Source organism: Moschus berezovskii, chromosome 23 (genome assembly GCF_049115385.1).
Source record: "Moschus berezovskii isolate FMDL1 chromosome 23, NW_MosBer_1.0, whole genome shotgun sequence".
NCBI lineage: Eukaryota > Metazoa > Chordata > Mammalia > Artiodactyla > Moschidae > Moschus > Moschus berezovskii.
The window spans coordinates 40,685,815-40,713,601 of NC_142482.1; the positions used below are offsets into that span (position 1 = coordinate 40,685,815).

Below are 27,787 nucleotides of genomic sequence, written 5' to 3' on the forward strand. Positions count from 1 at the left end.
CCTTCTTTGCCAAAATTGGGTATTTCATTGTTATGAAAATATATTTGAAAGTTAGGTTATACAAATTAGAGGTGATAGAAAATATAAAAACTACAATTACTATCATATGTAAGTTTGTGTGTCTCATCTGTATTGTTCATTATGTCTGTTATCTTGTGATAATTTATAATTTCTTGACAAGCAAAGTTCTCCCATATAAAGTAGAATAATAAAGCCATCAATAAAAGTATTTTATTGATCAAACAACATATAAGAAATGTATACTGACCTGTAAAATTGTAGTTACTTATTTAATCTTATATTAATAGTATTGATTAACTGGGGGAATTTCTCCTGGGAGATTTTTTTTTTTAATGATCTTCTTCCTTGGATAATTATACAATACACATTTAATTGCTATTGAGTAACCCAAGGGTGTTCATTGGAAGGACTGATGCTAAAGCTGAAACTCCAATACTTTGGCCACCTCATGCGACGAGTTGACTCACTGGAAAAGACTTTGATGCTGGGAGGGATTGGGGCAGGAGGAGAAGGGGACTACAGAGAATGAGATGGCTGGATGGCATCACCGACTCTATGGACATGAATTTGAGTGAACTCCGGGAGTTAGTGACAGACAGGGAGACCTGGCGTGCTGTGATTCATGGGGTCGCAAAGAGTCGGACACGACTGAGTGACTGAACTGAACTGAACCCAATGTCCCCAAGGTCTTCCCAGACTCAACAAAATTTAATCACTACTGGTTAGGGTAAACTACTTGTTATCTTTCACACTGAAGATGTTTTCTTCTCTGAAATGTATAATGGTAAAGTTCTTCGTGAATGGGTACATGAACTGTGAAAGATGACAGGCAGTGGCTGCCTCTTGCCACTATCACATAGGATCTCAATGGCAAGTGGGAGAAATGGTATAATTAAATAAGTAATGAAGAATTACATATTCAGTCTTATTTATAAAGAGAGAAAGAAACTTTTCCTACTTAAGAAGAATTAGATTTTTCTCCTCCAGAAAGTCCTTGGTTAAATCACCACCACAGAAAAGCTCACTAAGCTTAATTAGGGTAAGTGGGGAAAGAAATTATGCTGTTTTTAAAACATTTGATAAGATTTCCAATTTAAAGAATTTGCATAAAAGTTTCTGGTTTCTATAGAAGTTTTCGTTTCTTCAAAGTTTGAAACATACATTAAATCTTAAATTGATTTCACTTGAAAATGTGTATTTGTGTTTTTAATTTCTGCCCCCCAAATTCATAAATTTATTTTAACAAACATTTGTTAAGAACCTAGGAGATACCTTATGAGGCAGCTATATGGATAAAAAACTTTTGCTTTAAGGTATAAAACAGAATGAGTTCAATTTTGCATATATGATTGATATGGGAGTAAAACCCAGTGGAAATCCCCACAGATTAGCTAAATTTGTAAATTTGAAGCTGCAAAAGATGAAGGGACCAGAAAAAATAGAATTCTTAGTTATGTGTACAGAATTAGTAACCGAAGTCACAGAGGCAGAGGAAATACGGGGGGGAGGGGATTCCATTAGAGAATGTTGTTTATCAATGCAGGAAGAAAGGAGAAAAAGAATGGAAATTCCACTGAGGGAAATGTTAGTGAAAAATTGAAAAGAACTATTTATGAAGGCAAAGGGCAAGTCTAATATAGAAGATATTAACCTGCCATTGAGAACTCAAGCAGAAAAATAATTTAGAAAAGACCACTGGTTTAGAAACTAGGAATCCATTTGTGGATTTTTCTTAGCAGAAATGAGTTTGAGAAAAGACACTAGTTTTGTTAGATAGGAAAAGAAATGTCCATGTGTGGTCATCAAAATCTCTTTGGACCAACATCAAGTGTTTACAGATTTTTTTTCTGTGCTAATCCTGAGAAAAGTCACTACCGAGGTCCAGCCTCAGTTGAGTCCAGGGATACCCTCAGGGTGAGCGGCGAAGAAATGAAAGCGAGGAAAAGAAAGTGAGTCGAGTCTTGACTGAGAGCAGAATCAAGACTATTTTATTTTTTTACATCAGTGTTTATATACCCTGCTGCTGCTGCTGCTGCTAAGTCGCTTCAGTCATGTCCGACTCTGTGCGACCCCATGGACTGCAGCCCACCAGGCTCCCCCGTCCCTGGGATTCTCCAGGCAAGAACACTGGAGGGGTTGCCATTTCCTTCTCCAAAGCATGAAAGTGAAGTTGCTCAGTCGTGTCCAACTCTTAGCGACCCCATGGACTGCAGCCCACCAGGCTCCTCCATCCATGGGATTTTCCAGGCAAGAGTACTGGAGTGGGGTGCCATTGCCTTCTCCAGTTTATATACACTAAGCTAGTACAATCCTAAAGGAGAGTGAACAAAGTCAGCTCAACATTACGTCAGTTTGCCCTTTACAAAACCAGAATGTTTTCCACATACTTCTCTGTTTACAAGAGTCTTTTCTATAGTAGATATTAATACGTTATCTTCTGGCCTTGGGGCCTATTAACATCTTATGACCTTTTCTTACAAGCTAGGTGAATGCAAAGCTGTTTTTTGTAAGCTATTCTTATTTTTCCACTTGCCTTGACCTAAACAGAAAACAGAAAAGTTATAATCTCATAGGGTAAAGATTCAGCAGGTTGCAGCATGTTAGAAATTGAACACAATGGTCAGTTCTTTCTAGTTACTACACACAGACTCTGCGGCTCTGGTGAGACAGCCTCTGCCTAGCACTCCTGGTTAAATATTAATGATTGTCTTATTGTTTCTACACTAGGGTTAAACTCTTATTATTCTAAATTCTAACTATAGTAACAATAATTTCTACATCAAGAGCAAAAACACAGCTAGCAAACGTTGATTCAGTAACAACTTCTACAATAATATTTTTTATATTTTCTAATAAGGCTTCTTCACCCCCTGAAGGGCTCTACGCCTATTAGGGCTTTTTGTGTGATCAGGTTCTTTATGCTATTCATGATTAAGGTGTTGTGAGCGGTCATGTGCATTAGTGCCAAGGGCATAAACAAGTCGATTCTATTTGGAAAGATACCGGGAAGGCCTTCTGCCTGTGTCACAGAAACTAAGGAGCAGTCAGAAAGACAGCAGTCAGAAAGATAAGCATCAGAAAGACAGATATCATCTTTAAGATGAGTGCCGGGCAGCTTTTTGAAATCCCTGAAGTCTTGATCTTCCTTGCTTGTCAGGTCTTCTCCTCATGACCTTGTCATGGGTGGGATCTCGCGTGCTGGCTCCTGGCAAGTTACTGGGGATATAAACACAAAAATAACACAATCCCCCCTACTGAAGTTGTTTAACATTTTAAATGCATAAGTAGTAGAACTGGAGCTCCTGTAAGATGAGGGGTAGGACACAAATAAATATTAATGATTGAGTATAAAACTAAGAAATGGGTACATTTTAAAAGAATTACTTCATAGGAAGTGATATAATTTGGAATAAAAAGTACAGTTGAACCACAATATTGTAAAGTAATTAGCCTCCAATTATAAATAACAATTAAAAAACAAAAGAAAAAAGTGGTGTCTGCAATGAAAGAGGGAAAATGCTGTTTCTGGGGAGTGATGGAAAAAGAAAAATAATGTTTGGAAATACAAGTTTTTAGTTGAAAGGAAAGTTTGCATTTTAAAATATAAGATCAGAAGATTTATATAGCAGAGTGAACATGGACAGCAGGTTTGAACATTTGTGCTTAACTATTGGAAACGTCTTAACAGTTATACAGCCTTCATTTTCTATGAACCCTTGGATGAAGGAGGCAACAATTTGTTGCAGATTCCCAACCCCCTTTCAGCATCCTGATTTGTAAAGGGAAGTCCATCTGGCTTCATTCAACCATTTTTCTCAGGATTTTCTTCTGAGACTTCTGCAGTTTTTTGCCTTGACATAGGAGACAAAGTAAATGAAAGTATAAAGTCTGTAGACAACTTGCCCTTTAAATAAATTTTATACCAAATTGGATAAACAGGAAGGTTAGAATAATTATGAGATTTAAATACTAATTTTTTAATTGTGTGATGTTTATCTTCGCAATATATACCTGTAATATTGCTTAAAAACATACTCACTATGGTTTCCAATATGTTAATATTTTATTTTCACAGCTGATATTAAGAAAATAAGAAAATGATCAATGATAGCTACTTTGGTGGTTTTATACTCCTTGGTTTCCCTGGGCGGCCTCAACTGGAGATGATCATCTCTGGGGTTGTCTTTTTCTTCTATACTATTGCCCTGATAGGAAATATTGCCATCATCCTCCTGCCGTTTCTAGATAAATGTCTCCAAATTCCTATGTACTTCTTCCCCAGAAATTTGGCCATCTTGGATCTTTGTTATATCACAAAGATAGTCCCATAGATGTTGGTCAATGTTTGGGGTAAAGAGAAAAAGATCTCTTTTGGTGGTTGTGCCTTTCAGCTTTTCATTGATGTGACATTATGCACAGTTGAATGCATGCTCCTGGCTGTGATTCCTATGACAGATTCAACGCTGTCTGTAAGCCTCTACATTATATGACAATAGTGAACCCTCAACTCTGTCGAGGCCTAGTGGCCATGACCTGAATAACTGGTATCATTAATTGCGTGATACTCTCTCCCTATGCTCTGAGCCTTCCTCGATGTGAAAACCACCACCTGGTTCACTATTTCTATGAGATATCTGCAGGGGTCAAAACTGCATGTGTGGACACCACGGTCATGGAAGAAATCTTATTTGCTTTGTGTTTTTTTATTTTCCTCCCACCACTTCTTCTCATTCTGGTTTCATGTAGCTTCATTGCTGTAGCTGTGCTCAAGACCAAGTCTGCAGCAGGGAGACAAAAAGCATTTGGGACCTGTTCCTCCCATCTCATTGTGGTATCCATCTTCTATGGGACTGTTATCTACATGTGCATACAACCAGGAAACAGTCCATCTCAGGATGAGGGTAAACTACTCAGTACCTTTTATTCCATTGTTACTTTCAGCTTGAACCCACTGATCTATACACCAAGGAATAAGGAGTTCAAGGGGGTCATGAAGAGGCTGATTAGAAAAGAAAAAACTTTCTGGAGAAACAATAGGACACTAACATCTTTTCACAAGGCATTTCTAATAAAGAATTGGCCCTGTGTAACCTTTAATTCATTGTGAAATTATTTTAGTAGCAGCCATTACCTAAAAGTGAAAATAATACCTAGAAAAATGTGCTTATATTTTAATATCCGTGACCTATAATGCCAAGGGTTGATTCTAAACTAAAAATGCCTTTCAAAGTCACTAGCTAATAGCCAACAGGCACATGACTAGATGCTCAAAATCATCAGTTATTAGAGAAATCCAAATCAAAATTGCAATGAGGTATCACCTCACACCAGTCAGAATGGTCATCATTTAAAAGTCTACAAATAATAAATGCTGGAGAGGCTGTGGAGAAAAAAAGAACTCTTACACTGTTGATGGGAATGTAAGTTGGAGCTGCCACAATTGAAATCAGTATGGAGGTTCCTTTAAAAACTAAAAATAGAGTTGTTATATGGGCATGTATCTGGAGAAAACTCTAATTCAAAAAAAGAAATATATGCACCCCAATGCTCATGTGGGTGTATGTGCTCAGTCGTGTCTGACTCTTTGCAACCCCATGGACTACAGTTCTCCAGCCTCCTCTGTTCATGGGGTTTCCCAGGCAAGAATACCAGAGTGGGTTGCCATCTCCTGCTCCACCAACCAGTGCTCATAACATCACAAGTTACAATAGCCAAGACATGGAAGCAACCTAAATGTCCATTGACAGAAAAATAGATAAAGAATCTCATGTATATGCTTTATAGTTAGTTAGTTAGCGTTAGTTGCTCAGTCCTTCCCAACTCTTTGTGACCCCATGGACTGCAGCCCACCAGGCTCCTCTGTCCATGAGATTTTCCAGGCAAGGATACTGGAGTGGGTTGCCATTTCCTTAGGTTAATAGAGGTTACTGTTGTTGTTGCTCAGTCGTCCAGTCTTGTCCAACTCTTTGTGACCCCAGGACTACAGCACAGCAGGCTTCCCTGTTCAGCATCAGGGTCTTTTCCAACGACTCATTTCTACACATCAGGTGGCCAAAGTATTGAAGTTTCAGCTTCAGCATCAGTCCTTCCAATGAGTATTCAGGACTGATTTCCTTTAGGATGGACTGGTTGGATCTCCTTGCAGTCTGTAAGTTATTCAGTTCAGTTCAGTTCAGTCGCTCAGTCGTGTCCGACTCTCCGCGACCCCATGAATCACAGCACGCCAGGCCTCCCTGTCAATCACCAACGCCTGGAGTTCACGCAAACTCATGTCCACAGAGTCGGTGATGCCATCCAGCCATCTCATTCTCGGTCGTCCCCTTCTCCTCCCGCCCCCAACCTTTCCCAGCATCAGAGTCTTTTCCAGTGAGTCAGCTTGTCACACGAGGTGGCCAAAGTATTGGAGTTTCAGCTTTAGCATCAGTCCTTCCAATGAACACCCAGGATTGATCTCCTTTAGGATGGACTGGTTGGATCTCCTTGCAGTCCAAGGGACTCTCAAGAGTCTTCTCCAACACCACAGTTCAAAAGCATCAATTCTTCGGTGATCAGCTTTCTTCACAGTCCAACTCTCACATCCATACATGACCACAGGAAAAACCATAGCCTTGACTAGACGGACCTTGGTTGGCAAAGTAATGTCTCTGCTTTTTACTATACTATCAAGGTTGGTCATAACTTTCCTTCCAAGGAGTAAGCATCTTTTAATTTCCTGGCTGCAATCGGCATCCGCAGTGATTTTGGAGCCCAAAAAAATAAAGTCTGACACTGTTTCCACTGTTTTTCCATCTGTTTCCCATGAAGTGATGGGACCAGATACCATAACCTTTGTTTTCTGAATGTTGAGCTTCAAGCCAACCTTTTCACTCTCCTCTTTCACTTTCATCAAGAGGCTTTTTAGTTCCTCTTCACTTTCTGCCATAAGGGTAGTGTCATCTTATTACTCAGCCATAAAAAATGAGTAAAAAAAAAAAGAATAATGCCATTTGCAGCAACATGGATGACTTGGAGATTATAATACTAAGTAAAATAAGTCAGAAAAAGATAAATATTATATGATATCACTTATATGTGGAATCTAAAAAAGTGGTACAAACTTTTTTACAAAACAGAAATAGGCTCACAGACATAGAAAACAAACTTATGGTTACCAAAGGGGATGCGTGGAGCCAAAATAGGAGTTTGGGATTAATATATATACACTGCTATATATAAAATAGATAAACAAAGACCTACTGCAAAGCACAGAAAACTATATTCAATATCTTATAACAGCCTATAACCTATAATGGAAAAGAATCTGAATATATATTATATATATGCCCATATATATAATATATATTCAGATTATATATATATATATACACATATATATATTTGAATCACTTGGCTGTATACCTGAAACTAACACAACAGTGTAAATTGACTATACTTCAAGTTAAAAATGGATGAAAAGTAAAAAAAAGAAGCCCTCACTCATCATTCCTATTCTATAAAGTCATGTTCCATTATTTAAGCATTTTCCTTAGAGTTCAAGTTTTATCAAGAGGCTGAAATATTTCAGCACTGACCACATAGTATGAGTCAGATGATTCCATCCTCAAGCTAGTATCACAGAAATATGTGAATTTTGATAAAATTTTCTAGGCAGTTCATTAATAAAAGAATAAAATGCATTGAGGAGGGCATAATACATTTTAACAGTTGAATCAGGTTTTAAGTATAAACAATATATTAACAGATACAAAAATCCAGTAACATTCAAAGGCAGACGAAATAGGCATTTGAATGTTTTTTCAGAATAATAATATTGTTGATACCAAGGCTATCTTGGTAAAGAGGGAAAAGAATCCAAAAGGTAAATTTAAGCCCAATTGTTAAAAAACTGTGGAGTCTATACTCTCAAATATGTCTCTGATGATTAGTGACTTTTACTTTTATTGTTCTTATTTGCTCTTTCAAATGCTGTTCTTACTGAATTCTTCTACTGTTCACCTGAAAAGGGGCAAGATTTATAACTTTTATAATACCCACATTTTAAGTGCTACTTTTTTCATGCATATCTGAATTTCTATGGCTACACAATAAAAAAGGCAGACATACAAACAAACACAGGTACATATATGAACATACCACAGATTATGGTTTTTATACTGGTGAACATATATTCCTGCCCTCTAGCAGGTCCTATGTTCAGGACTTCGAGTGGATTACAGGACAATATATAAACAGAACTTACCATGCACCCATCAGAAGGTTCAATCTACCACCATCTACAACACATGTGCCAGAATATGACACTAAATTTCAAAGGAATAGAATGCCTGAATCCATATTATAGCCAGCCTTTTCCTGAATTAGTCACTTATACAAGGAAATATTGATTATTATCTAGAATATCTATGAAGGAATCAATATTTTCTGACTTTTTTGTGGTTTTATAACAGTGCCTAGATCTCAGTATACATTCCATAAAAATTTGCGATTAGAGCTAAAAAAAAATTATCAACAAAAAAGTCAGTACAAAGCTAAGTCCACAGTGCCTCTGATCAGTATTACTTCACTCATCTCCCAAAATGTAAATGCATTTTGATAATCTACATTTTTCCATGCTGTTATTCCCATAGTGGAATCCCTTTCCTTTCCCACATACCTGCCCTTATCCTTCCTAAAACCTTCCAATGTACCATTGGGATCTCCTGTCCCATAATTAATAATTCACCTATATCCTCAAATAATTTACTTAAGATTTTCTATACCTCCTAGTGTTAACTGAATTGAGACCCTCTTTTGAAGACAATATTTCAACCACAACTCCCTCATAAGAAAATAATCCCACCCTCACGTCTTCAAAAAGTGGGATTTGAGCTATTGGTTTTATTCTATTTCTAGACCATTCTTCCCTTTGCTCCTATTTTTAAAATACATGGATTCATTTGAAGTTCATGTCATTTTGGCTGAGCATCTATCTAGACTGGAACTTCCCACAGTTGGTCCTAGACAGCCTGCATCAGAATCACCCATGGTGTTATTTAAAACGCCCATCCCAGGGCACAATCAGATGCTTTAAATCAGAAATTCTGAGTATGAAACACAAATACTTTAATTTTTAACAAGTATACCATGTGAATCATGAATTCTAAAGTCTGAGGAACTGTGTATCTTCCCTTCTTACTGCTTTCATTTACTGGTATCATGGCCTCCCTCCACATGCATTTACATTTTGGCATCAGATGCACAGCTTTCCTCTTACTAAAGGCCTTGGTATCATTTCAGGCTGTGTCAAAAGTAAGATGAACTTTTGAATATGCCGGCATCCCTGTTTCCATCTCCAAGGTAGATACCACTTCTCAGTCTCAGGAACTCATTATGTCCACATCATAAATCTCGTCACTCCTAGAGCTGCTCCAGCTGTACAATCTTAAAGCAAAATATCACAAAACAACCTCTGTCCTTTTAGATTTCTTCCCATTTACTCCCTTTAATCTTTGAATTGTGTGGAAAGATAATAAAATGATTATATAATCATTGTTCTCTTATCAACAGTGAGAAATGTTATTTCTGACCAGTTTACTATTGGTTTGAGTAACAATAGTTTTTTAAGTTTGAAATAAGAATTAAAGTTTTAAAAATTTTTATATGAAATCTCCAAATCAGAAACAAGTGGTACAGTTTATCAGTAAAGGAAAATGGGATGGAATACAGTCTAATACTAATTCCATCTATCATGAATTAGGCATAAGCAGATGGGAGGCATATTTGATTAGACAATCTTACAGGAGAGTCAACAATTTATACCTGGATTTCAGTGAAATAAACTAGAGTAGTGAACACTTATAAGCAGTAGCTAAAAAGCATCAATAAATAAATTTTGGTGGATAATATTCAAAAGGCACATGGCATAGTGATCAGATGTAGGCAGGAGATGAAGAACAATCTCTATTAAGCTGATAAATTAAAAATATTTTGCTTTATATCTCTTCATACCATTGGACAGTAAGTTCCATGACGCTGATGAATTTTTGTATCTTATCTACCATTATATACCTAGGATCTAGTACAAAATAGAAACCTAATTCAAAAAATCAATGAATATCTCTGAGATGAATGAATAAGAACTGGATCTGATAAAAATTATGACAAAGACTCAGAATGAAGAAAAAAGAAGTATATTCCCATAATTGGTGGCCCATAATATAGGGGCTTAGACTAAGAAACTTGGACACACCGGGTGGTAGAGCAGCAGCAGTACCGGGAACAATAAGTACTGACCTCTGCTTGGCAAATACTTTTACACTGGGGATTTCTAGGTACATTACACATAGACAAAGGACACACTGAGGCAAGGAGACAGAAGTAACTCAGAACCAAGAACCACTGATTAGACTTCCTGAGTGTTTATTAAACAATCTCTGAAAATGTTAAGAGCCTTGCTGGGACTAGATGGTTGGATGAAAATAGTGGTTGGGTTTGGGGGAAAGTAGGCCAAAGCAAAAAGAAATAAATGTAAAGGCATGAGACATTTTACTTGGTCTTTTATTTTGCAAGCTTGTGTTTCTTTTTTTTGCCACAATTCAACTATATTATGTGCTCTTTAATATGACTAATAAATATATTCATTTCTACCACATACTGTGCCTAAATCAGCACCATGAAGCAAATAAGGATCTCAGCTTGAACAAAATGCAGCTCTTTACTACTTTAAGGTTGGGAGGTATATCTTCAGATTTTTTTTGAAGACCTCGGAGAAAAGGAGGTCATTCTCTCTTCTCAGTTCAGTTCAGTTCAGTTCAGTCGCTCAGTCGTGTCCGACTCTCCGCGACCCCATGAATCACAGCACGCCAGGCCTCCCTGTCCATCACCAACTCCCGGAGTACACTCAAACTCATGTCCACAGAGTCGGTGATGCCATCCAGCCATCTCATTCTCCGTCGTCCCCTTCTCCTCCCGCCCCCAACCTTTCCCAGCATCAGAGTCTTTTCCAGTGAGTCAACTCTTCGCATGAGGTGGCCAAAGTATTGCAGTTTCAGCTTTAGCATCAGTCCTTCCAATGAACACCCAGGATTGATCTCCTTTAGAATGGACTGGTTGGATCTCCTTGCAGTCCAAGGGACTCTCAAGAGTCTTCTCCAACACCACAGTTCAAAAGCATCGATTTTTCGGCGATCAGCCTTCTTCACAGTCCAACTCTCACATCCATACATGACCACGGGAAAAACCATTGCCTTGACTAGACGGACCTTGGTTGGCAAAGTAATGTCTCTGCTTTTTAATATACTATCAAGGTTGGTCATAACTTTCCTTCCAAGGAGCAAGCGTCTTTTAATTTCATGGCTGCAATCAGCATCTGCAGTGATTTTGGAGCCCAAAAAAATAAAGTCTGACACTGTTTCCACTGTTTTTCCATCTATTTCCCATGAAGTGATGGGACCAGTCCAACATTTTTAGTTATTCCAAAAATGCCAGGTCCTCCTCCCTAGTCTTATTAGTGCCCCCTTTACCTTCTTATTCCTTAGAGTGTAGATGAGCGGGTTAAGAGTTGGGGTTACAACAGTGTAGAAAATGGTGAGAAACTTGCCCTGTTCATGAGTATAGTGACTCTTGGGTTGAAGATAGACAGCTGTGACAGTGCCATAGAAGAGGGAGACTACAAGAAGATGAGAAGTGCAGGTGCCAAATGCTTTCTTCTTGCCTGAAGTTGATTTTATTCTCAGCACAGCTTTAGCAATAGCAATGTAAGAGGAAAGGATAATAATCAAGGGCACCACCAGGAGAATAATACTGGCTATGGACATCTGGATTTCATTATAGATGGTATCTGCACTAGAGACTTGAATGAGGGCTGGAACTTCACACACAATGTCATCCACCCTCTGGTTAGAGCAGAAGGGTAACTGGAGGGTAGCAGGAGACTGAATCAGAGACTGAATCAGGCCAGTCCCCCATGCAAAGATGGCCAGCTGCAGACAAAGTTTTGGGTGCATGATAGTGGTATATTGGAGTGGATGACACACTGCCACATAGCGGTCCACAGCCATGATGACAAGAAGGATACATTCAGTGGCCCCAAGCCACAGGAACACATAGAGTTGAATGGCACAGCCAGTGTAGCTGATGGTCTTCTCTGGACCCCAGAAATTAACCAACATCTGTGGAACACAGCTGCTTGTAAAACAGAGATCTAGCAGAGATAGGTTGGAAAGAAAGTAATACATCGGGATGTGGAGTTTTGGATCCTTCAAGGAGACAAGAATTATGACCAAATTTCCTGTAACAGTCAAGCAATAAAAGATCAGAATCACCCAGAAAAGTGTCTTCTCCAAATATGGCTTGTCAGAGAAGCCCAGGAGGACGAAATCACTATGGCTGTCATTACAAACTGTGAACATAGCTTCTGGAGCAATTGTCTTTTTAGGCAATGGTTCAAAAGTAGTTGCTCAAAGGCCTGCACAGAGACAGGGAGAAGGGCAGTATGAATTATTTGATTACTTTCTACTCAAGGGCTCAAGGGTGAGGTTTTCCCCTCCTATATTTAAAAAAATACAAAATGTAGTAATCTGTTTTAATCATTCATACCCATAATTCATTTTCTTTATTTTTCTTTCCCACCTTGTTCATATTTTGTATCTGATTAGAACTTTATATTATAAATATTACATAAATAAATACTGAATACCTTCTAGTCAAAATATCTTTGCTAAGTATTATGAGATTATTTTATCCTTGCTCTCAAAGACTACACATTTTACATTAAATTACTGTTCAATACCATTCTCTTTCTCTTTTTTCCTTTGTTCTCATTTCTAGGTTTTTGTATCTCAATTTGTCTGAATACCTTTCTCTTATCCCTCAGGCTTCATTCCTCTCTCTTCATCCTCCCTTTCTCTTCTTCTTTCTACCTTTCCATTATCTCTCTTGATTTTTGAGCTTGAATTATTCCTCAGACACTTTCTGATATGTGATCTAAGGAAGTATTTAAACTTACTGTTCTTAGTTATTTCTTTAGATTATCTTTTGAAAAATGGATGGGAAGTGGAGGAATCATAGAACCTACTTATGCCTGTTGGAGAAATTAAATATGGGGACATCCCGGTTGGTCCAGTGGTTAAGACTCTGCCCTCCCAAGGCGGGGTGTGGGTTCCATACCTGGTCAGAGAACTAAGATCCCACGTGCCATGTGTGGGATGTGGCCAAAAAAAAAAAAGAAACTAATTTGAAAAAAAAAAGAAACTAATTTGAAGAGAGTTCCTGGTCCATAATAACTGCTCAGTGTTTATTACGTATCATAATCCTGATGATACTTTTCAGTTGATTGTTTCAGCAGCAAAACATCAAAATATAGAAGCAAAGTTTTACAGAGAGTATAAGTTATATCACTTAGAAAAAAGAAATGTCATATATCTACATTTTCTTCCTTGAAAAGTAATTGGACCCACTTCTCATCACTTTAAATATTCTATCTTTATATTGCAGTGCAGACGTATCAGTTTTTAATATGCTTTTCTTCTCATAAAACCTGGGATTACAAAACAAATTTGAAATATGTACTATCTATTATTTATCTTTCCAGTAAATTAAAAAAAGATTTGGGGAAATATTCTTTCCACTCAATCACTGGTGGTATTTTCTTAACATCCTAAAGAAATATGACACCCTTTGCGCCTTTTCCTTCTTTCTCCGTTTTTCGGTGGTTAATTTTTAAAGATTCTGTACTCTCTTCCTTCACCTTCCTGCTTCTCTGTTCCCTACCAGTTTTCCTATTTGTGTAGCATAACAAAATCTGTCAGCTCTTCAACTTTAATACACTTTTTATATTTTTAAGTATTTTCATTTACAATAAGCTTTTGCCAAGGGAGTCTCCCAACAAGACTCACTGAAGGAAAATAATCAAAGTTAAAGATTTGAAAAAGATTGTACAAGCCCATGCCTTTCAGTGACTCCCTTTAGCTGCCAATCCTTCAAGAAATGTAAACTCCTGGACTCCATTCTCTCATCCAAATCAACATTTGATAAAGTATTACTTATGTCAACATTTAAATAAAAGTATTCCTTTTCCAGAACAGTTGCTTCCCTAGTGGCTTAAATGAAGTATATCTCCTGTAATATAGGAAACTTGGGTTCGATCCCTGGGTTGGGAAGATCCCCCGGAAGAGGGCGTGGCAACCCACTCCAGTATTCTTGCCTGGAGAGTCCACATGGACAGAGAAGCCAGGCAGGCTACAGTCCATGGGGTTGCAAAGAGTTGGACATGACTGAGCAACTAAGCACGCAAACTAAGTTATCAAAATTCTGATGGCAAATTTCAGGTGCTGTATTTATCACTTTATTAATAATTTATTCCTTATATACCAAATCATTCCACAAACATAGACTTAAGAAAATGTACATATAGTCAAAGGATAGAAAGAAATTTTAATCAGAGATCCATAAATTAAACAGACATTGTTAGCAGCAGCAGCAAAGTTCTGCTTGACTGAGTTCTTACCAAGTAACTTGATAATTTGATAAGTGGCTTGGCTTATTTAATCTTCACACATAAAAAAATGTATCAGGTGGTGAAATATGCCGAGTCTTCCTCCTATCTTTTGTTAGCAATTATGCTATATATTTTTATCATTTTAAAATAATTTAAAAAATGAAAATGTGAACTAGAGAAAATCAAATGATTGAATTGAAATGTGTTGAAAACATTTAAAATCATATGGTAAAGAATCTGCCTGCAAGGCAGAAGACCCAGGTTTAATCCCTGGGTTGGAAGATCCCCTATAGAAGGGCATGGCAACCTACTCCAATATTCTTGCCTGGAGAATTCCATGGGCAGAGGAGCCTGGCAGGCTACAGTCCATGGGGTCACAAAGAATCAAACACAACTGAGTGACTAATACTTTCACTTTCTTTTCAAAAATAATACATTGTGTCAAAAGGACCACTCAAGCCAAGATTCTAAGAAAAATTATGATGTTCCCTGATATTTACAACATATTATATGAATTCATATTGGTGAATCCTTAATCTCAGTCTAATATAGTTTCAACAGCATGATATCATGCAGCTTTTTACATCAGTATATGTTTTTGCTTTTACACAGCTTGCTGGAAGATATTTCCTGAATATTATGGTTCTATTGTTTTCTATCTATCCACCCTACTGTTACCCACCTAGCATGAACCACATTTTATTTTATCTAAATACTAGAAATAAAAGATTTATTTGAAGTTCTCTCAATCAATAGTTCTCATTAGTATCTCTTACAGGATACGAATCTACAAGAATTCACAAACACAAATATTTTGAAAGGAATTAAGATGCAGAGACATTACTTTGTCAACAAAGGTCCTTCTAGTCAAGGTTATGGTTTTTCCAGTAGCCATGTATGGATGTGAGAGTTGGACTATAAAGAAAGCTGAGCACCAAAGAATTGATGCTTTTGAACTGTGGTGAAGATGCTTGAGAGTCCCTTGGACTGCAAGGAGATCCAACCAGTCCATCCTAAAGGAAATCAGGCCTGGATGTTCATTGGAAGGACTGATGTTGAAGCTGAAATTCCAATAGTTTGGCCACCTGATGCGAAGAGCTGACTCATTTGAAAAGACCCTGATGCTGGGAAAGATTGAGGGCAGGAGGAGAAGGGGATGACAGAAGATGAGATGGTTGGATGGCATCACCGACTCAATGTACATGGGTTTAGGTAGACTCCAGGAGTTGGTGATGGACAGGGAGGCCTGGAGTGCTTCAGTTCATGGGATCGCAAAGAGTCAGACACAACTGAGTGACTGAACTGAACTGAAGATGCACAAAATCTCTCATATCTCAATTTTTACTTTACTTAGTTTTTTTTTTAAATGGCATCTATTTTTGAAAATCCATATATACCCTCTGAGCCTCTATTCTTTTTTCCATGTCATTGTTCCTTTATTTATTGTAAATTTTTTCAAAGGCGAGTTGACATGTTACCACTTTGATTATGAATTTGAGTTCAAATTTAGTAGAAGAAACAAGTTAATGTTTTAAAAACTCTGTGTCTTGATGATTTTCCCATCTCCAAAATCAAAATACCTCCTATTTCATCCTATGACTTTTATTTACTTCCAGTAACTTTTGGTTTGGGTTCTTTGTATAAAGCTAGATTGTTCTACTATTCCTGGTTTTCTTTCTCTTTTAAAAGATATTCTCTGTATGTATATATTTATATTTGTGTCTAATACATTTGTGTCTCCGTGCATCTATCTTTTTTCTAAGCTCTTGCCTAATTATAAATCATTGGAAGAGGTCTATCCCCTGCCCTGTCCTGGATCAACTATTCTCAAAAGATTCTTGGGTAGGAGGAGAGAGTCTTAGTTTAGCTCATATTCACTATGCAAAATACCATAAGAATTCTCTTTACATCTATTTATATTGAGATTGTCTTCTTACAATCATAAATTTTGTCTGTGCTTTTCTTTTAGCTCTCCTCCTCTGCTTCTGAGAACAGTATCTAGAGGAGATTTTGTGGAAAGCCAATGCATCCCAATTAATGTGGCTACAAATGTGGAATAAAATATTTACATCTCACCTTCTAAAATAGATGCCTCTGATGATGTATATCTCAATGCACAGCCCACTTCTGATTTCAACAGAACTTTAGGGGACAGTTCTGTGTGAACTCAGATTCATCTCATCTACCCTGACAGTGTCTTAACTCAAGCATGCTTTATATGTCTTCTTGGTTGGCCCCAGACTCTGCGTGGGAGTCTAATTGGCACAAAGACAAGTGCTGCTCAAAAATGCAAGAGATTTAATGACCCTAGAGGAAACTTTAAAACAAGGGAGAATGGTAGCAAGTGGATAAGTGTTCCAACAAACCTTCCTTCATGTGAAAAAATCTTATGTTTTTCAGGAGGTCCCAGGAGAACTGATCTCCCCTTGCACACATTGACTAATATGCCCTTATACTGTCTATTTTTCTTACCTATTTCAATTTTTCTGCCCTTCACTCATTATTCCTGAAATCAGTTGCTTGAATCTAATTTCTATTCTCAAGCTCTGCTTTCTCGACAACCTAAGTGGAATTGATCTGGAAGCAGTATTTGAAAGCAGACTCTTAGAAGAGTATTCAGGAAATAAATCACTCACCAGTCAAATTGTGACAAGCCTTCCACTGGTAGGGGTAAATGGAATAGTGGTAACTCAACATGCTCTAACATTACTATTACTAATAGTCTTACATGTTGTGGTTTGGCATACAGATAGAAGGAGGAGCATTGGAGTACATCTAGCCCTTGAAAGATATGAGGGTAATGATACTTAGATAATTGTCAGCATTGCTGGCTTTCATTGATTATCTTGGAAGCATTGGGGAAAAATAAAAAAGAGTAGTATGCTCCAGTCAGTCAGCCAATTATCAGCCTAAGGCTATGGTTCTCAAACTGTTGGTTAAAATGCAGATTTCTGGGCCCCACATCCAGAGTTTATGATTCCCTAGGTTTGGGGTAAGGCCCAAGAATTGGCATTTCTAATACAGTCCTAGTTGATGATAATGAAGCAGGTCCAGGGAGCAACTTTGAGAACCAATAACTAGGGAACGCTACAAAAGCAAGTAAATTTCCATGGAAGCCCTTAAAGAGATTCTCATATCCTACATAGGAAAGAGTGTTGAAAATCAGACCCAGGACTTGATTATAAGAGTGACAGGACTGCAAAGAAGAAAAAATACACGTCTCAACAGACTGTTTATATTAAAGTGAAGACTCTAAGAGGGACGAAGCCAGACCTTTACACCTAAGATGATGGATATGTAAAAAAAGTGAAGTCGCTCAGTCGTGTCTGACTCTTTGCGACCCTGTAGACTATAGCCCACCAGGCTCCTCGGTCCATGGGATTTTCCAGGCAAGAATACTGGAGTGGGTTGCCATTTCCTTCTCCAGGAGATCTTCCCAAGCCAGGGATTGAACCCAGGTTTCCCACATTATAGGCAGATGCTTTACTGTCTGAACCACCAAGGAAGTTTTGTTGCACCTCAAAAACATGAACTTCCTTTCACATTTCTCTGAACCTCCAAAAACTGACAAAAGCAGTCTTCTCCCTCTTGTTAGAGGAGAGAAAACTCCACTTGCCAGAGATCATGTAAACTTGTTCCTTGCAAGATGCTTCAGACCTTCTCACAATCTCTCATTGTCCTTACTCAACAACTCCAGAGCAATAATTATGATCCCTACTATAAAAGAAAATAGATTATTCTAAAATCTGTTGTACCTGGCTAACACATACCATCAGTAAGCTCTCTTAGAGGAGAAACAGAATACAAATCTGGGTATGGAAAAGTGTATAGACATTGGAACACTTTTGCAGTACTCAGGAATTCAATTTCTTGAAAGGAATGCTGGATTCAGTTCTAATATATTAATACTACAGGGAAGTAATATAAAACTTTTATAGATTTATATGTACAGTGAATGCGACGACATTGCTGCAGTTGCCTTGACAGAATAATAAAGTGTAACAGGGCTCCGAGTTAGGAATGTTAGAATGGATTTATGATGTACCAACAGAGAATCTGTCATCTAACCACACTTACTGTGATGTCCCAGAAGACACACTCTATTAAGTGAGTAGAGAATGTACTAGTAAAAGGGCAAAGTATCTCTGGGAAGCTTAATATCCTCTGCAGACCAAGGTTAACAATAGGAGATGCTTTCAAGAAACTAGGATCCCTACTAAGAATGTGAATGATAAAATTTAAAATAAGCAGAGGCAAAATGGCAGCTCTTCACTACCTGAACCCAGCTACAATGAACAGAATGGACAGCGGGCTGGCACAGCAGTGAGAGAGCCTTAATACACAAATATCTATGGTGATAGCTAATAGATTATAATTTTCCTAGGGTTGAGACATATGTAGAGAAAATTACAAAGTTGGTGGAGTAGATTTGTCAAAAATATTGAGTTGGTGAAACGGAAATGGGGACGGCAATAAAAATAATGATCCTTCTCTGAGGTCTCATATCTATGTCTCTTATCAGACCTGCTGCTGCTGCTGCTGCTGCTAAGTCACTTCAGTCGTGTCCGACTCTGTGTGACCCCATAGACGGAAGCCCACCAGGCTCCCCCCGTCCCTGGGATTCTCCAGGCAAGAACACTGGAGTGGGTTGCCATTTCCTTCTCCAATGTGTGAAAAGAGATTCCATCAATTAAAGGGAATGGCAAGTCCCTTAAGAAATAACTTTGAAATGTCACTTCAAGCATATACAATAAATAATCTACTTAGCATTTCTCTAATGTACTCTTAAGTCTTCGCTTGTGGCTTAGCTGGTAAAAAATCCACCTGTAGTGCAGGAGTTTGATCCCTTGGGTTGAGAAGATCCCCTGGAGAAGGAAAAGGCTACCCATTGCAGTATTCTGGCCTGCAGAATTCCATGGACTGTATACTTCATGGGGTCACAAAGAGTCAGACAGGACTGAGTGACTTTCACTTTCATTTTTCTAATGCAACCTATGGCCTTTTACCAAATTAACTCAACAAGGCGAAAGACAAGTACTGAGACCAAAATTGTGAGGGCCATCCAATATCGAGTCTTATTTGATGCAGGGCACACAAAATGTCATAATGACCCCCAATGATAGCGAAGGCATAGAGGCATAGGAGATAAATGGAGTCTTGGCCTAAGTTCAGTTTGCAATTAGCCCAGAAGGCTTGTGGACTTGCTCCATGGTATTTAATGGTCTCTGAATGCATAATGAGGACAGATATATTTAGCTAATGGAAGAACTCTCTTATTGATGCCCTAATGGAATAAAAGCCAAGGGAAAATCCATAATCCATGGCTGATGCCTTTCATCAGCCAAGATCAGAGGCAATATTGTGTCCTGAATAAAATGCATGGATTAGTTCAGACTTTGAACCAGAAGATGGAGAATAAATTGATAATGACTCCCATCTACTTAGTACCAGGGGTATTAAGGCACATGAAAGTGCATAACCTTAAACCTAACAAATGGTTGCCCCATTTGCAGCTGTGTATCTATTGTAGAAAATTAACAAGAAAAGATTAATATAGGCTTTAGCATATGGTTGATCTATTGAGTGTATCATTTTCAATCCCCATCCACAGAATTAAAAGCAATTTACATTTATGTGAGGACAATAGGACATACTCACTGTAACCCACGTTGGATCTAAATCAACTGTACCTTTTCTGACAAAATACAGTCTATCTGCAAAAATCTTGACTGTCCTGATATTTCACAGAAAATAACTGTTCCACAATACTGATGGCAGCATCCTAATCAGAACTAAGTGAAAGTGAACGTCGCTCAGTCATGTCTGACTTTTTGAGACCCCCATGGATATTCTTCAGACCAGAATACTGGAGTGGGTAGCCTATCCTTTTTCCAGCGGATCTTCCCAACCCAGGAATCGAAACAGGTTCTCCTGATGGATTCTTTACCAACTTCAGGGAAGCCCTAAATCATATCTAAAAAGCAAGAAATTTCAAGAAGTCTGAATACTCTATGGCATGCATGTCAGAGGGTGGAAGATAAACCTTACAAAGATTTAGGGCCCTCCACATTAAGTGATCTCTAGTCTTTCCCATTCTATTGTTTTCCTCTATTCCTTTGCATTGATCACTTGGGAAAGCTTTCTTATCTCCCCTTGTTTTTCTTTGGAACTCTGCATTCAAATGGGTATATCTTTCCTTTTTTCCTTTGCCTTTAGCTTTTTTTTTTTTACTCCATTCTATTTATTTTTTTAAATTTATTTTTTATTGGAGGCTAATTACTTTACAATATTATATTGGTTGTTTTTGCCATACATTGACATGAATCCGCCCCAGGTGTACATGTGTTCCCATTCTTGAACCCCCCTCCCACCTCTTGCCTCACCTTACCCTCCCTCTGGGTCATCCCCGTGTGCCAGCCCCGAGCATCCTGTATCATGCTTCAAACCTGGACTGGTGATTCGTTTCACATGTGATAATATACATGTTTCAATGTCATTCTCCCAAATCATCCCACCCTCACCCTCTCCCACAGAGTCCCATAGACTGTTCTGTACACCTGTGTCTCTTTTCCTGACTTGTATACAGGGTTATCACAATGGAGTATTACTCAGCCATTAAAAAAATACATTTGAATCAGTTCTAATGAAGTGGATGAAACTGGAGCCTATTATACAGAGTGAAGTAAGCCAGAAAGAAAAACACCAATACAGTATACTACTAACACATATATATGGAATTTAGAAAGATGGTAATGATAACCCTGCCTTTAGCTTCTCTTCTGTTCTCAGCTATTTGTAATGCCTCCGCAGACAACCATTTTGCCTTTTTGCATTTATTTTTCTTGGGGATGGTCTTGATCACTGCCTCCTGTACAATGTCATGAACCTCCATCCATAGTTCTTCAGGAACTCTGTCTCTCAGATCTAATCCCTTGAATATGTTTGTCACTCAGTTCAGTTCAGTTCAGTCGCTCAGTCGTGTCCGACTCTTTGCGATCCCATGAATCACAGCACGCCAGGCTTCCCTGTCCATCACCAACTCCCAGAGTTCACTCAAACTCATGTCCATCGAGTCGGTGATGCCATCCAGCCATCTCATTCTCTGTCGTCCCCTTCTCCTCCCACCCCCAATCCTTCCCAGCATCAGAGTTTTTTCCAGTGAGTCAACTCATCGAATGAGGTGGCCAAAGTATTGGAGTTTCAGCTTTAGCATCAGTCCTTCCAATGAACACCCAGATTGATCTCCTTTATAATGGACTGGTTGGATCTCCTTGCAGTCCAAGGGACTCTGTCACTACCACTGTATAATTGCAAGAGACTTGATTTAGGACATACCTGAATGGTCCAGTGGTTTTCTCTACTTTCTTCAATTTAAGTCTCAATTTTGCAATAAGGAGTTCATTATCTGAGCCACAGTCAGCTCCTGGTCTTGTTTTTGCTGACTGTCTAGAACTTCTCCATCTTTGGCTGCAAAGAATATAATCAATCTGATTTTGGTGTTGACCACGTGGTGGTCTCCATGTGTAGAGTCTTCTCTTGTGTTATTGGAAGAGGGTGTTTGCTATGAACCAGTGCATTCCCTTGGCAAAATTCTATTAGCTTTTGCCCTGCTTCATTTTATACTCCAAGGCCTAATTTGCCTGTTACTCCATGAACCTCTTGACTTACTTCCTACTTTTGCATTCCAGTCCCCTATAATGAAAAGGATATCTTTCTGTGGTGTTAGTTCTAGAAGGTCTTGTAGGTCTTGACAGAACCATTCAAATTCAACTTCTTCAGCATTTCTGGTTGGGGCACAGACTTGGATTACTGTGATATTGAATGGTTTGCCTTGGAAACAAAAAGAGATCAATCTGTTGTTTTTGAGATTACATCCAAGTACTGTATCTTGGATTTCTTGTTGACTATCAGGGCTACTCCATTTTTTCTAAGGGATTCTTGCCTAAGTGAAGTGAAAGATGCTCGGTTGTGTCTGACTCTTTGCAACCCCACAGACTATACAGTCATGGGATTCTCCAGGCCAGAATACTGGAGTGGGTAAGCCTTTCCCTACTCCAGGGGATCTTCCCAACCCAGGGATCAAACCCAGGTCTCCTGCATTGCTGGTGGATTTTTTACCAGTTGAGCCACAAAGGAAGCCCTTCTTGCCCAAAGTAGTAGATATAATGGTCATCTGAGTTAAATTCACCCATTCCAGTCCATTTTTAGTTCACTGATTCCTAAAATGTCAATGTTCACTCTTGCCATCTCCTGTTTGACCACTTCCAATTTACCTTGATCCATGGACCTAACATTCCAGGTTCCTATGCAATATCGTTCTTTACAACATCAGACTTTACTTCCATCACCAGTCACATACACAACTGGGTGCTGTTTTTGCTTTGGCGCCATCTCTTCATTCTTTCTTTAGTTACCTCTCCACTGTTCTCCAGTAGCATATTGGGCTAACCTACCAACTTGGGGAGTTCATTTTTCAGTGTCCTATCTTTTTACCTTTTCATACCATCCATGGGGTTCTAAAGGCAAGAATAGTGAAGTGGTTTGCCATTGCCTTCTCCAGTGGACCATGTGTTGTTAGAACACTCCACCATGACCTGTATATCTTGGGTGGCCCTACACGGCATGGCTTATAGTTTCATTGAGTTAGACAAGGCTGTGGTCCATGAACTGGTCCAAAGCAATGCCAAAGAATGCTCAAACTACCACACAATGGCACTCATCTCACATTCTAGCAAAGTAACGCTAAAAATTCTGCAAGTCAGGCTTCAGCAATACATGAACCGTGAACTTCCAAATGTTCAAGCTGGATTTAGAAAAGGCAGAGGAACCAGAGTCAAGCTGCCAATATACACTGGATCATCGAAAAAGCAAGAGAGTTCCAGAAAAGCATATACTTCTGCTTTACTGAATATACCAAAGACTTTGACTGTGGATTATGACAAATTGTGGAAAATTCTTAAAGAGATGAGAATACCAGACCACCTGACCTGCCTCCTGAGAAATCTGTATGCGGGTCAAGAAGTAACATTTAGAACTCAACATGGAACAACAGACTGGTTTCAAATCGGGAAAGGAGTACATCAAGGCTGTATGTTGTCACCCTGCTTATTTAACTTATATGCAGAGTACATCATCAGAAATGCAGACTGGATGAAGCATAAGCTTGAATCAAGATTGCAGAAGAAATATCAATAGCCTCAGACATGCAGATGACACCACCCTTATGGCAGAAAGTGAAGAGGAACTAAAGAGTCTCTTGATGAAAGTGAAAGAGGAGAGTGAAAAATTTGGCTTAAAGCTCAACATTCAGAAAACCAAGATCATGGTATCTGGTCCCATCACTTCAGGGCAAATACATGGAGAAGCAATGGAAACAGTTAGAGACTTTATTTTGGGGAGCTCCAAAATCACTGCAGATGGTGACTGCAGCCATGAAATTAAAAGATGCTTGCTTCTTGGAAGAAAAGCTATGACCAACCTAGATAGAATATTAAAAAGCAGATATTACTTTGACAACAAAAGTTCATCTAGTCAAAGTTATGGTTTTTCCAGTAGTCATGTATGGAAGTGAGAGTTGGACTATAAAGAAAACTTGGCGCTGAAGAATTGATGCTTTTGAATTTTGGTGTTGGAGAAGACTCTTGAGCGTCCCTTGGACTGCAAGGAGATCCAACCAGTCCATCCTAAAGGAAATCAGTCCTGAGTATTCATTGGAAGGACTGATGCTAAAGTTGAAACTCCAATACTCTGGCCACCTGACGCAACATACTGACTCCTTGGTAAAGACCCTGATGCTGGGAAAGATTGAAGGAGGAGGAGAAGGGGACAGCAGAGGATGAGATGATTGGATGGTATCACCTACTCGATGGACACAAGTTTGAGTAAGTTCCGGGAGTTGGTGATGGACAGGAAAGCCTGGTGTCCATCAGGTTGCAAAGAGTCAAACACAACTGAGCAACTGAACTCAACATTAAGTGAAGTTTTAGAAGGTCAATCATATAGGTGTGCTTGTACATTCTCTCTAATATTATGAAAAATATATTGCATTTTTGCTACTTAACACAAAGAGGCAAAATATTTTATGGAATCCAATGGATTTGGAGGCAGCACACGCCACTCTGGGTAATCTGCTATGAACTATCAGGTGACAGAGAAGGCTATAAGTTATAAATGGATCTCAGAGCAAAAGAGAGATTTCTAACAGGTATAAGCAGCAGTGAGAGTTATCATGTTGCTTGAAACATGTAAAAAAATATATTCATGGTTCTAGCTATATCTGTAATAGTTAAGTAAACACTTTTTATATGGCATCTCTGAAAGCCAGAAAGGAAAAAGATTGTCATACAGACTTTTAGAGTCTTGGACCAGGGCAATGCCTCACATAAGAGAAAATTAGATGTATTAGCTTGGTGCAAAAGCAATTGCTGTTTTGCATTGTTGAACTTTGTTGTTTGATATTGAAATACATTCTTATATCAATGTGGATATGTTATACATTGTTTTAACTGGCATTTCTCACTTTATGATTTTTGCTAATAACATTACTTGAGTTTACTTTATAATTATTTTACACTATAGAAATGATGTTAGACCAAAAGCAGATTTGAGCAACTCTTTTTATTCGAAAGCTTAATGGGTTGTACATAGCATAGAAAACTTGCAACATCAACCCATTTGGCCCAGGAACTGCTAACAAACTTACAGTGCAATGGTGGTTCAAGAGCTTTGAAAAGGAGATGAGAGCCTTGGAGATGAGGAGCAAAGGGGCTGGCCATCAGAAGTTGACAACGACCAATTGAGAGCTATCATTAAGGCTGATACTCTTGCAACTACATGAGAAGTTGCCAAAGAATTCAACATTCACCATTCAGTGGTCATTCAGCATTTGGAGCAAATTGGAAAGATGAAAAAGCTTTATAAGTGGGTGCCTCATGAGCTGACTGAAAATTTTAAACAAAATCATCGTTTTGAAGTGTCATCTTCTCTTATTCTATACAACAATGAACCATTTCTCAGTCAGATTGTGATGTGCAATTAAAAGTGGATTTTAGACAACAAATGTCAATGGCCAGCTCAACGGTTGTACTGAGAAGAAGCTCCAAAGCACTTCCCAAAGCCAAATTTGCACCCCAAAAAAGTCATGGTCACTGTTTGGTGGCCTGATGCTGGTCTGATGCACTATAACTTTTTGAATCCCAGTGAAACCATTACATCTGAGAAGTATGCTCAGCAAATCAATGAAATGCATCAAAAATGGTAATGCCTGCAACCAGCATTGGTCAACAGAAGAGGCCCAATTCTTCTCCACGACAATGCCTGACTGCACATCACACAACCAACACTTCAAAAGTTGAAGGAATTGGGCTACAAAGTTTTGCCTCATCTGCCAGAATCACCTGACCTCTCTCGCCAACTGACTACCACTTCTTCAAGCAACGTGACAATTTTTTGCAAGGAAACAACTATCACAACCAGCAGGAGGCAGAAAATGCTTTCCAAGAGTTTGTTAGATCCCAAAGCATAGATTTTTATGCTACAGGAATAAACAGACTTATTTCTCATTGGCAAAAATGTGTTGATTGTAATGGCTTCTGTTTGATTAATAAAGATGTGTTTGAGCCTAGTTATAATGCTTTAAAAAAAATTGACAGTCCAAAACCACAATTACTTTTGCACTAACCTAATACTTACCAAGCAGCTATTCTGATGTAGTATAGGCATCAAGTGATTATGTAACTGGGGCTTCCTATCTGAGCTTGATGTTGTCAGATCCACCATCTCATAAGGTCAGATTCATGCAGTAAAAATCCAACATATAACTGGAAACCAAACATTTGGATCTGAGCAGGGCATGTCCAGAGGACATAAATTGTGAGAACTAAAGGCACAGACACTTAACCGAGCTCTGCTCCATCAGTGTTGCACTCTTGAACTCTACTTTTGGCCTCATAAGGATCCTCAAACAACCAGATTCTGGGGAAAGAAAAATGTCAGGACTCTAATATATAGTCAGCTTTATATGTTGTTGTGAGCCATAAGTGAACAAATGCTACAAAAGATCTTAACTTCAGTGTCACCCCAAAGGACAATAGTGAGAAGGAATTCTCTCAGGGGGTAGAGTTATTAATACATAGGTTGTCTCCTTTGCATAGAAGGAGAAACGAGCATACAGAAGCTATTGGAGAGAGGAAAGAGTTTGTCTATTGATTAGAGGCCTAGAAAAGGCAAGATTTAAAATCAGAGGCAAGGCAGTCTGGTGGAAGTGCATGTGATGGTCTACAGGAGTGGGAACAAAGCATGTGAACTTTTATGCTGCATGTCAATGCCCACCAGGGAACACTGACCATAGAAGAGGCACTTCCCAAACAGTTTATTTTTATTTTTAATGTTATTGATGCATAATTGACATACAATATTATACTGGTTTTAGGTGTAAAATATCATGATTCGTCCTTTGTATACATTGTGCAATGACTACAACAGTAAGTTTAGTTACCCTGTGCCACCATACAAAGATAATACAATACTATTAACTACAATTCCCATGCTGTATATTACATCCCCATGACTTATTTGTTTAATAACTATATGTTTGTACCTCTTCATCCCTTTATCCTGTTTTCCATTCCCTGATCCCTATTCCTCTCTGGCAACCACCTATCTATTCTCTGTATCTGTGAGTCTGTATTTGTTTTGTTTTCTTTGAGATTCCACATACAAGTGAAATCGTATGTACTTGTCTTTCTCTGGCTTATTACACTTAGCATAGTACCCTCAAGGCCCATCCATGTTGTCACAAATAGCCAGATATCTTTCTTTTTACATCTGAGTAGACTGATGCTAAAGCCGAAACTCCAATAGTTTGGCCACCTCATGTGACGAGTTGACTCACTGGAAAAGAGTCTGATGCTAGGAGGGATTGGGGGTGGGAGGAGACGGGGATGACAGAGAATGAGATGGCTGGATGGCATCACCGACTCGATGGACATGAGTCGGTGGGGTCACAAACAGTCGGACAGACATGACTAAGCGACTGAACTGAACTGGAGTATTCCACTTATAGACATGCAAAACAGAAACAGATCCACAGATATAGAAAACAAACTAGTGATTATGCAAAAGGGAGAGGGGCATATTTGTGGTATGGGATTTACTATGTATAATAGTAATACTATGTATAATATAGATGAGCAACAAGGATTTATAGTATAACATAGGCAATTACAGCCATTGTCTTATAATAACTTTTAACGGAATCAGTTCAGTTCAGTTCAGTTCATTTCAGTCGCT

General features: G+C 38.6%; 1 protein-coding gene and 1 pseudogene across 1 annotated transcript; one reads left to right on the top strand and one right to left on the bottom strand.

Annotated features, from left to right (window-relative positions):
- Positions 1 to 4,118: 4,118 nt before the first annotated feature.
- LOC129543089 (olfactory receptor 2W1-like) lies at positions 4,119 to 5,128 on the top strand (annotated as a pseudogene).
- A 6,337-nt stretch (positions 5,129 to 11,465) lies between these two features.
- LOC129543323 (olfactory receptor 2H2-like) lies at positions 11,466 to 12,410 on the bottom strand. The gene has a single exon (XM_055406411.2). The coding sequence runs from the start codon at positions 12,408 to 12,410 to the stop codon at positions 11,466 to 11,468; it is 945 nt and encodes a 314-aa protein (XP_055262386.2).
- Positions 12,411 to 27,787: the final 15,377 nt, after the last annotated feature.

What these genes read in the sequence shown, in the direction of transcription:
- LOC129543323 (XM_055406411.2), bottom strand. Translation starts at nt 12,410, where the DNA reads ATGTTCACAGTTTGTAATGACAGCCATAGTGATTTCGTCCTCCTGGGC.